At 63.4% G+C, this 11,171-nt stretch overlaps 2 protein-coding genes across 2 annotated transcripts in view; both read right to left on the bottom strand.

The window, feature by feature from the left end:
- GRTP1 (growth hormone regulated TBC protein 1) overlaps positions 1 to 5,766 on the bottom strand; it is a 21,573-nt gene extending 15,807 nt beyond the window's left edge. The window contains exon 1 of the mRNA XM_029938388.1: positions 5,687 to 5,766. Coding sequence (XP_029794248.1) covers positions 5,687 to 5,766 — 80 coding nt within the window. The remainder of the gene's footprint in view (positions 1 to 5,686) is intronic.
- A 2,902-nt stretch (positions 5,767 to 8,668) lies between these two features.
- Positions 8,669 to 11,171, bottom strand: part of LOC115290400 (collagen alpha-1(I) chain) — a 9,314-nt gene continuing 6,811 nt past the window's right edge. The window contains exons 3-4 of the mRNA XM_029938387.1: positions 9,627 to 10,985; positions 8,669 to 9,147 (exon numbers count right to left, since the gene is read on the bottom strand). Of these exons, the coding sequence (XP_029794247.1) occupies positions 9,115 to 9,147; positions 9,627 to 10,985 (1,392 nt within the window). The 3' untranslated portion in view covers positions 8,669 to 9,114. The remainder of the gene's footprint in view (positions 9,148 to 9,626; positions 10,986 to 11,171) is intronic.

The raw sequence follows: 11,171 nt of genomic DNA, 5'->3' as shown, positions 1-11,171 counted from the left end.
GGGGAGGGGAGGGGGAGGGGAGGGTTGGGGGCGGGGCGGGGCTGCACCTGCTCCCTGGGCCCCGGCGAGGGCGGTGTCCTGAGCTGCTGGAGCCGAGAGCTTGGGAGGCGATAAGCCCTGAGGGAGGGGTGCCGGATGGGATCAGGGGGCCCCCGGGGGCGGGATGGGGTATGTGTGGGGGGCGCACGCGGGCACGGCGTGAGCTGTAAGCGGGTGCGCCCGGGGGCGGGATGGGGGTCTCTGAGCTCAAAGTGTGCGCCCAGAGGCTGGCTGACTGGGTGGAAAGCGTTTCCTGTCCCTCCCCTCAGGTCTCCTGGGCTTTGAGCAAAAGTGGGAGATAAACAGAGTTGGGATTCTTCGGAGATCCCTTCCAACTTCAGTGCTTGGCGGGTTCGAAGGTCAGAGTTGTGACCTATGAGCCTTATTTTAATTGTCTCTATGCCCAAAAAGAGCAAGTCTTACTTTTCACCTGTTTTTTTCAGTCTTCACTTCAGACCTGAGAACAGCGTATTCATGAGGTCTGAACCCCTGCACCCACCTGCCTTCCTGCCCCCGAAAACCAGGCTGGGGAGGGGGCCCGGGCTCCAGCCCTGCCCCAGCTGCCTGGGAAAACCCCACTGTGCCAGCGGCCACAGTCAGAGGACCTGGCTGGCTGTGCACCCTGCAGGATTGTCATCTGGGGTGACTTGGGGCTCGCAGCTCAGGGGGCCCCCACCGGAGGCAGAAGGGGGGGCTCCCTCCTCAGCTGCCTCTCCCGGAACTTGTGTTCAGAATCTCCGGTGTGTGGTCAAGGCCCGTGCTGTCTGCAATCTTACTCCTCGGGGACAGGGGAAGGGGAGCCCCCAGCCCGGACTCCCTGGGTAGTCCTGGGAGCCTTGCTCTCCTGAGATTTCAACGCTGGTCGGAGACCAGAGACGGTGGACAACCTGCCAGAGCTGTGCTGTGAATTTTGGTTTACAAACATGGTGAGAAAGGGGGTACTCCAAGGCACTCTGTGGCCTCAGCCCTCCTCACCCCAAGGGTCCTTTTAGAAGCAATGAGCCTGAGCAGAAAGACAGGCTTCTTCTCTGAGCCCCCGGGCCCAGTCCCACCATGACCAGCCCCAAGGAAATGTCCCTCTGGGGCGCAGGGCACTTTCTCATGTGCCCCCACACGTCTACCCGGGCCTTACTGCACCTCCGGGCAGCTGACACTCGGCTCCGAGCTGGTCCGTCCAGGGCCAGGCAGACGGAACCAACGGACGCCCCCTCCGGCCGTGTGGGGGTCTTGCAGACCTGGGCGGCCGCGGGGTCTGGGGCTCACTGGACCGAACCGTAAAGGCCTGCTGTGCCCGCGTCCTGGTCCCCCAGCTTAGTGCACAGCGTTCTGCTTTTGAAAGACAGTGTCCCTTCTTTCTAAGCCCCCTGGTCCCTGCTCTGACCTCCTTGGGACACTCCCAACGAGGGTCCCTTCTTCTGCAGACACTCCAGCCGGCAGACAGGGTGACATGCTCGCAGCAGCGTGGGTCTCCCGTGGCCCACGCCTCGCCCACCGGCTCATCTTCCCTTGGCGGGTTTCTCTGCTACCAGCCAAAGGGAACGACCCCCTGAGTCCCCTCCCGTTCGGACTCTTCTCTGGGGCTAAACCCCGTTTCCTGACACTCCCACCCCCCACTTCTCCGGCACTCGGCACCCTGGCTCCCAGCCGTGTTAGCGTGGCTCTGGGGCGTCTGTCCCACCCAGAGGTCCTGGGATGCCCGCTGTCTCCTTGTCTGTAAGTCCCACCCCTCTCTTGATGGGGTCAGGATCCAGCCTCACCCCCTACCACACACTTTCTCGCAACTGCCTTGAAGAGCAGCGTGGGCCTTGGCTCCAATGTCCCTGCAGGACACCCAGGCCTTGGGACAGGTGCACGTGGACTTGAGCGTGATGGCAGGACGCCTGGCAAGTGTCTTGGGAGGACACTGGAGGACGGGCATTCTGTGTGGGAGCAAGTGGTGGGGGGCCAGCCCAGGAAGTAGGGCAGGGAAGAGGGGAGGAGGGATGGGCAGCAGCCAGAGGGTGAGAGGTTCAGGGCTGCCCGGCCCAGGGTCTGCCTGAGCCTCTCCACTTAGACCAGGAAACGGCCACACACCTGTGTCCTCCGAGTGTCTCTGTTGCCTCCACGTGCCTGGGGCTGAATTCCCTCGGCACCTTCACTGGCCAGAACCCCTTTCCTCAGAGCTGGCGGCCACCATGATCCAGGACGCGGAGTCAGGCCCCGCCCCCCAGGAGTGGGCTGCTGGCGGAGCCTCACCAGCCCCTCCCGGGCCCCCTGCAAGCTGGGTGGCCGTCCCGCAGCACCATGGTTCCTGGGGCCACGGCCCCACGTGAGAAGACCTGAGGCTGACCTGCGCCTCAGGGGCCACTCACCTGCCTTACTGGGCCCCTCACGCCAGCCTCTGCGGGCCCAGACCTCACTATGGCCGTAGCCCCATTCCTTCAAGGTAAAGTCCTAAGTCCTGATTTGTTTTCTGTTTGACTAAAGAGGAATATTGACGGGTAAAATAATATGAGGTGTGGAGTTGGCGTTAGATGTGTTCCAGAAGAGAGAAAAAAGACGGGCAGGTGGAGCCACGGCCGAACCAGAAAGCTGGGCACCGGGTACACGAAGCGGTTTTGTGGTCTGAAAATTTCCAGAATACTGTGTGTAACCAGTAAGGCGGGAACGGGCCCTGCGGCCTCGGCCCCCCATCCGCCCGCTGAGGGCCTGCCCCCTGGTCCGGACGGGCCCGCTGGGGCTCCCGGGTTGGCGCACCGCTAGCCGCCAGGAGGGAGTGAAGCCGAAAGCGACACGCGTGACCCCACCAAATGCCCATGTCTCTGAGTCTGAGGGGCCGCCTGCCTGGACTGAGTGTGGGGCCGCCATCAGACCCTATAGACTCCTAGGGTCCCTGCAGGTGGGGTCCAGCACAGGAGCTCGAGGGAAACCGGTGTTCTGGGACCGCAGGGCGCACCAGGCACAGGCCACTCGACGAGGGCCTTTGGGGAAACATCACCCTCCCGAGGCTGTCGTGGGTGAGAAGCTGTCCCCGAGGCAGCGCATGTCCCCCGCTCACTGTTCCTGGGGGTGAGACCTGGCCGCACTCGCCCCCTGTACACGTCCCCTTGTCCCCAGTGGGAGCCGGAAGGCGCTCAGTCGGTTCCCTGTGTGCAGACCACCCTCAGCAAACACTGGCCCCTTGTCCCTTCCCGGCCGGCCAGGCTCAGGCGCCTCACATGAAATTGCCTCAGAGGGCAGGTCACGTGTGCCCCGCGGGAGGTCCCCCAGAGTCTTTCTCCTGTGAAGTCCTCTGCAGAAGAAAAACAGGTTTTGGAAGATAGCAGGTCCAGATGCACGGAGCCCTGCAATTACGGACGAGCCCGAGGCCATGAGCTGGCGTATCCGGCCCCTCCCGCGCAGGCCTGGGAAGCCGCTGTCCTGTGTGCGCTGGGCATCGGGAGAGATTCCCGGTTTGTTCCAGAGACAGTGTCGAGGGCGTGCTCCTCGTGAGTGAGCTCTATTTTATGACAAGATTAAACAAACGCGTTAAAGAACAAACACTGTGATATAACCTAATCTATCATAACGCTCAGGGGCGCGGCCGGAGGGGGTGCAGGAAGCAGCCGGTCCCCGGGAGGCCAAGAAACCAGCTGCTCTGCCTCCACCTGCTCCACCGGCCAGCCAGACGGACGGACAGGCAGGTCTCAGGAAGAGCGGGAAGACTCCCGGCTAGGACAGGCACACGCTGCTGCCCGTCCCCAGCCTCCTCCTGCCCTGCTCCCTTCTGTGACAGAGCCCCCCCTCCCCCGTTTTAGTGGGGCTCTGTGACAAAGAACCGCAGCCCGCCGCTCAGGCGGCAGTCATGCTCACACAGTCCCGGAGCCGACAGGCCGGAAGGCTGGTCCCCAAGGGCTGCTCTCCCGGCCCCTGGACGCCATCTCCTGCCCTCGTCCTTCCCCTGTGCGACCTGATCTCCTCATTAGGACACCAGTCATGTGGGATCCGGGCCACCCTACTGACCTCGTTTTACACTCACTTCTTTAAAGGCTGGATCTCCAACGCAGTCACGTTCAAAAATATTTCTACTGCTGAAAAATGACAGCCCTGTCAACTCTGGAACTTAAGAGCAATAATATAAAGACAAATGTCCCAGATTCACAGCATGAAAGTTACACACCCAGAGAAACCCACTTCACTTCCCCCCCAAATAGGGCTGACACACTCATGCTTTCCTGTGAAAGTCCGCGTGCGGGGCCCCAGCACGGGGCATGCGCACTACGCGCCGCCGCGAGTCCGCACTAGAGCCGGCAGCCCCCTCCCGCGCGCACGGGAGACGCGGCCGCCCGGATTTCTGTGGCCGGGAGGTGAGGAGCTCTTCTCCGCTGGAGAGGTTTTCGTGGGAGGCTGTTCTGCAGGAGGAACAGGGCTCGGTCTCTTCTTCCATCTGAAGTCTCCTGACTGACGGCCCTTGGGCCAGACGCACAGTGGCTGCCGCGCTTTCAGGACGGAGCCCAGGGCTCCCTGGGTGCGGAGCGGAGCGCGGTAGGACCTGCCACGGCCCATGGGAGGCGCCCCTGCGCACAGAAGTGGGTACCGACCATCTGCCCCTCCCTTCCCATCAGCAAAGCTTCCAGCGAGTGTCCACAGCGACCAAGTGTTGCTGGACCCTGAACAGACACTGTGCTTTGCTCCGGCCCCCGATTCACCGGGAGGCACTGCTCACAGAAGGAATAATCGAGTGGCCAGGGCTGCGCACGTTCAGGAGCGTGTCTGTTACTCGAGGCTCGATGACGTTTCTCTGCACCACCTCCAGGCCGGGCAGCTCAGCCCCTCACCCGGAGCGTGTGCTGTCCCTCCAGCCCCGGCAGGGTCCCCTTCGGGTCCACTGATGAGGCCGCCCGCACTGACCTCCCCCTCTCGTAAAACTGTGCTAAAATATACATGACAAAGAACTCTGCCTCTGAGCCATCTATGCGGGAACAGCGCTCCGGGGCCTTCGCACACTCACACTACTGCCGAGACACCTCCCTCTGTCATGGGAACATTCTCGTCTCCCTGGACTGAGACTCGGCCTCATGAACACACCTCCAACGCCTGGCGTCCCCCTGTTCCTGCCACTGGGAATGGGGCTCCTCTGGGACCTCAGGGGAGTGGAGTCCTGAAAGACCTGCTCTTCTGTTATTTCCGGGAACATAATGTCTGCAGGTGCATCTGAGCACCAGCCCAGGCCGGTTTCACTGCTTGGAGCCCATGCAGCCTTTTTGCGGCTGCAGACAGAGTCTCCTTGGTTCTCTGTCCCTCGGAGCCTGTCAGGTTCTGGCTGGGTTGTGGGCGTGGGGAGAGGGGGACTCTCTGCCTGGGGCAGGAAACGGGGCTCAAACGTGCTCAAAGGCCCCTCGGGCAGCCGGGGTCTTTGGTTTCAGTGAGGGACAGGAAAGCCCCCCTCCCCGGAGTGAGCCTACCCCTGGGAATGGGTTCCCTCCCACAGCGAGCGTTTTCTCAGGAAAGACAAGGACCGTGTCGTGAAGCTGAGGGCTGACGGAACTCGGGGTGCTGCAGGGGTTTCCCCGGAGTGCTGCCGGCACCGCGGGGAAGCGTCCTGTGGCACTGACAAGACTGTGGTCCTTCACACCGGGGACCAGTGGCACGAGTGGCCGGGCACCTCACACCGCGCCACCCTCCTTACCTGGACTTTGGGGCCCGGGGCCCCACGGTGCCCACGCCCTTCTCGCAGATGAGAGCACAGGCCGAAGGGTGGGGTTCCATCGGGCAGAGGACCCACAAAGACAGGAGGATGGAGATTGAGGGTCCCGTGGGTCAGCCCCAAGTGCCAGCCCTGTCACCCCTAGAGTTCCTGGAGCCACAGCGCCCTGTGGTGGCCACGTGACAGGCACAGCCCCGCCACTCCCAGAGCCATGGTTTCCCGGGGAAGGCCCCGGCTGATGATGCTGGAAGGTCAAGCCAGACCCGCCCCGTCCAAGGGGCCATGAGGGAAGCATGGGCAGCGAGGGACACAGACAAGACCCCACCCTGCCCAGAGATTTGTGATGAGTGACGTATTTTATTTCTGGTTTTGAAATTATTTCCAGGTGAATAAAGTAACAAACACAACAAAACAGTTTTTTCCTAACAGACTCATTTCAGAAGTGTGTATACAAAAGAGGGAAAAACCAGAAAACATTGAATTAAACAGCTGTGAGTCATTACATAATCACACAATTAAAACATCATAACTCAAGTGGCAAAGACATTTCATTAAGAGACTGAGGAGGGAGCGCCTGGGTGGCTCAGTCGGTTAAGCGTCCGGCTTCGGCTCAGGTCATGATCTCACGGTTCGTGGGTTTGAGCCCCGTGTTGGGCTCTGTGCTGACAGCTAACTCAGAGCCTGGAGCTGCTTCAGATTCTGTGTCTCCCTCTCTCTCTGCCCCTCCCCTGCTCACGCTCTCTGTCTCTCAAAAATAAATTAAAAACATTAAAAAGTTAAAAAAAAAAAAGACTGAGGGAGTGATGCTGAATTTGTACACCGCTGACTGCGGCATTCTTGGTGGAGCTCTGAGACACACGTGCACACCTGGGACTTTTGACCAACACACACTTCCGGTGGGAGCCCTGCCGACCGGGTCCCTCTGCAGCAGGCCCAGGCCCGCGGCTGTGCAGACACGCAGAGCCCCGCCCCCCCCACGGGCCAACAGGCTCACGTGGAGACGCTCTTGTTTACAAAGCCCATGGCCTGCTGGCCACCAACCTTCCCCAAGGGGCGTTTCCACGCGGGGGGGGCGGGGCTCAAGGGCCTGTCTTGTGTGGACACAGTGGCCGTGGCCGCCACAGAAGCACCTGTGTCCGTGGGCTCTCGGTCTCCACATAACACGAGCACACGCCGACCACCAAGTCCCCTTGGAAAGTCACCCTCACCTGTGAGCCACCCACAGGCAAGGGATCTGCGGCCGTATTTGGTGAGTGGGGGCAGGGCTCCCCCACCTGGCAAGTCACAGACTCACCCCCCCTGCCCCGCTACTGGCCAGATGTCCAGAGGAGCCGGCTGCACGGCCTCCGTGCAGCTGCCGTCGGGAGAGGTTCCGGTCCTCCCCCACGTGCACGGACACCGCCCAGCGCTCTCCCGTGGACTCTCTGGTCTATTTAAAAATAGCAGCATAATCCTACTTCTTGTTTTAAAAAGGGAACACTCAGTGAATGTAGTATTTTTATCTCCTATCTGTCATCACATTCTTTGCCAAGTGGGGCCTCAACTCTTCTGAACAAAGTCTGAAACAGGAATGGGCCGTGAGCAAGGTGGTCCAGCTCCTGCAAGATGCCTCAGCTGCCCGGGCGCCCCCCGGGGCAGTGGCTCCAGAAAGCCAGCCACAGACGAGGTGCAGCCTTCCCGAGACCCCCGGGTCGGGGGCACTGGGCCCCCAAGAGGGGACACACCATTCTGCGGCAGAGGACTGCAAGTGTGAGCCACACATGGCGAGCAAGGGGTCGCCCCAGGGGCCCCTCACCCACGGTTGGGGTCCATACCCAGGGGCCCAGACACGGGCGCGGGCAGCCGGGTGTGCACAACTGTCACACACAGCAGATCACGATGTGCCCTGAGCGCTGTTCCTGTTCTGCCGGGGTCCCCACGCCCCCGTCCTGGCCCGGTACAGTCTGGCACCTGCTCGGGGCTCCCAGGCTCGGACGCCCCAGCTGTGGAAGGTGCCACTCTGCAGCCTGGAACTCGATGGCCCGAGTGGGGGGCAGGAAGCGAGCCCACCCAGGGACAAATCACAGGTGGCTTCAGGGACCCTATGCCTCCGGCTTAGCCCTTCTGGAAGCTCCACACACTTGTCACATCTGGTGGACGTGGGAGGCGGCACCCTGCCTGCACAGGACAAGGATCAGAGACCCAGTTCTCTCTGAGCACCCTTCCTGCACGGACGTTGCAGCCAGAGGAGCAATCACGGCACGCACCAGAAGCTTCTACAGGATGAGTAGAGATGGTGTAGACCGCTCCTGACCGACAGCGAGCCGCAAAACGTCTCTGAGAAGCGGGAAGCCCTTCACGAGGGTGTCGGGGCGCAGAGTGCGCAGGCGGCGGGCTGGCCGCTCTCCCGACGCCACTTCCGGCCCCGACCCGTGTGCGCTGTAACGTTGGGAGTCCTCGACTGTCCGTGAGCTGTGACCCCATCGTGGCTGTGCCTTAGAGATGCTGGGGGAAAAGCAGCCCAAGACGATAACAAAACTCATCTTGAGGAACGTGCTCACCAGTGGTTTTTATTTCCTTCCTCACGCTCGTACAGAATCAGTTATTCTAGCCACAGACCGATGGTTTCAGTGACTGGAAAGCAAGGAACAGCACACAGTGCACCCAGCAGGGTGGCAAGACTCCTGTGTTCTCAGGACGCAGCAGGACGAGCAGCTGGGGACGGGGGGTGGGGGGGGCACTGTCCCCACCACTTGGTAACACAAAGAACGCTCTCTGGACTGTCCTGAACACGACCTTCCATCCCCGTGCTCCATGCCTTCCTGTGGGACCAGCGGTGGCCTGTCCTGCTCCAGCCCCAGGGGCACGTCGTGGGCAACTCCCCTCCTGAGCTGAGTAGTGGGGGCCGCACAGGCGGTGCTGGGCGAGGCAGGGGCCGCAGCCTGATGCCCGCCTTGGTGGGCGGTGCCTGCCAAGAACCCCATGACGAGGAAGGTTCCCTCTAAGACAGTGCCGGCCGGAGCCACCAAGCCAGGATGGGCGAGATGCACGCCAGGCTGAGCACCGAACATCGAAGAACTGAAAACAACACAACACCACAGAGACACAGAGACAGAGACCAGTGTCTGGACGCCCTCCTAGGGAAGGCGCCTCAAGCACAGTAAAGGCTGGGACGCTGGGGACAAACGTCCAGATGCCCTGAGGACCTGCCTCTTCAGCCAAACGGGAGAGACGGTGCAGAACTCTCCAGTTCTGGAGCGTGGACCCTCCGGGAGGGTCACCAAAGACGGAGAGGCACCAGCCACACAGAACCCTGCGCGCACGTGTCCGTGTGTTTGGAGGCAGGAAAACAGGCGGGAACCTGGTGAGGAGCAGAAGCAGACGCGCCGGACGCACCGGTGCTCCGGGAGCTGGGACCTCACTTCGGAAGCTCAAATGTGTCGCTGGCCCTGATGGTTGTGGGTCTGAAGGACAGATCAAAGGACCTCTGGTCGCTGAAGCTTTGGGCTCTATACTTTGCAAAGCGTGCCAACCTTCTGTGGTGCTCATGGTCCATCGCACCTCTCCCTGCCACGGGGACGTATGACGGCCCCTCCTGGGCTGGGGCACGGGGCATGGGCACCACGGAGCCCTGTGCTGGCTTGGGGCTGGAGGGCCCCAGGCTTTCTCCCATCCCGTGAGGCGCCCTGGGCCCTCCCTGGCTGCCCCTGGGGTCGGGTCCCTGGGAACCCCTGCTTGCACCTGCAGTGGCCCCTGCTTCTGAGGCACTGTTGAGGGGGCTAGCCGAGCTGCAGGGTGCCATTCCTCCAGCCTGGGCTCTGTATGCCCCAGGGGGGTTCTCTGCACGCCAAGTCCGCTGCCCCCGCACATGTTCTGGGCCCTTGCTGGAGTGTTCGTGACCAGTCTCCATCTCTATGGCCCCCGTGTCGGGACCACTGCTCACCTTGATCTCCCAGGGCCGTGTCTGATCCTCTTCTGCAGCACATGACCCAGGCTCCCGGCCCCGGAGAGCTACCCGCTTCTCCAGGGGACTGCCTGGCCTCATGGGCCCTGAGGCCCCTTCCTCCAGCGCCCCCAGGCTTGCCCGAGGTTGATGCTTGTCCCTGACCTCGATTCCCTCGGCGATGTCAGACCTGGCGAGGGACGCAGGCGGCAGGTGCACCTGGAGGTCGGTGTACTTCTGGGGCACCCCGCCTGCTGGCCCTCCTTTGGATGCCGCCCCAGGAGCCCCCGCACTGGGAAGAGCCTGCTCTTCCGGCAGGATGCACTTGTCCTCCTTGCTCTGTTGGTTCTGGGAAGACCCCGCGGCAGCAGTGCTCTGGGGCGTGGGGTGAACCCAGCCCGGGACTGGGGGCATGTCGCCCCCCCATAGGCTCCCATATCCGGCTGTGGCACCTCTGCCTCGAGCCCCTGTGCGATCTTCACTCTCGGCTGCAGCACGCGTGGGCAAGGGGGCCCCCGCCTCCAGCAGGACCGCGGCCGCGGACTCGGGGGTCCCGGGCAGGCGCTGCCCTGAGCCTCCACAGGCGCCGCTCCTCCTCGAGGGCCCGGCTGGCACGGAGCCGAGCGGGTGGCTGGCGGCGAGGGCGCGAGCCGCAGCGGCGGGACTGTGGTGCGGTGGCGCGGCGCGGCCCTCTGCCTCCCGCACGGGCTTCCGCTCTCCGGCCACGTCGTTTACGGGGTTCGGGGCGCTCCCTGGCGCTGCTGTGACGTGGCTCTCCGCGGCCACCTGCGCTTCGGTACTCGGTTTGGGGCGTTCACCGAGGGCGCTGGGTCTGTCCCCACCCAGGCGGGGGCCGGAGCGCCCTGCGGCCAGCAGGACCGGCCGGGCAGAGCCCCTCCGCGGCGGCTCCCCGGGCTCTTGCTCGCGCAGGCCCTTCTCGTGCACCGAGGCCGCCCTGTCGAACCTCGCCCTGCCGCGGCCGGGGCCCCAGGGGCCGTCCCCTCTCCCCGGAGTCTCCGACGCCGGGAGATGATGCGATGGGGCGTCCTCACCACGGGTGCGCCCGTCACCTGCTGCAGGCGACAGATGCTTCTGGCCAGCGGCCTCGGACGCGTCCTGCACGGCCGCGCCCTCAGGATCCCGGAGCCGGAGCGCGTTTGGATCTGCGGCGCTGCTCGTGTTCTCCTTTCCCCGCGTGGGACTTGGCTGCGGACCAGCCGCTGGGAGGTCCCAACCCACGCTGGCGACGCCCCTTGCAGGCGGGACACTCAGGGCTTCGAGGGAGCCCCGTTGCCCCACCAGCCCGCTCCGACCCGCGCTGCCTGACCTGGGGTCCGCGCCGCCTACCCGCGTGGGACCCTGCTCGCGCGCAAGCCCACCACGGCCCCCGGCCCCGCCCCTACCCACGCCCCCGGCCCCAACTCCGCCCACACCCCCATCCTTTCCACCGCCCCCAAACCTGCCCACTCTCATGCCCCCAGTCCCAACCTCGCCCACATCCCCACCCAGGCCACCGCCCCCAGCCCCGCCTACTCCCATGCCCCC

Source organism: Suricata suricatta, chromosome 4 (assembly GCF_006229205.1).
Source record: "Suricata suricatta isolate VVHF042 chromosome 4, meerkat_22Aug2017_6uvM2_HiC, whole genome shotgun sequence".
In the NCBI taxonomy this organism is placed as follows: Eukaryota; Metazoa; Chordata; class Mammalia; order Carnivora; family Herpestidae; genus Suricata; species Suricata suricatta.
Note: the sequence above shows the minus strand (reverse complement) of the source record. Positions and strands in the feature narration are given on the sequence as shown.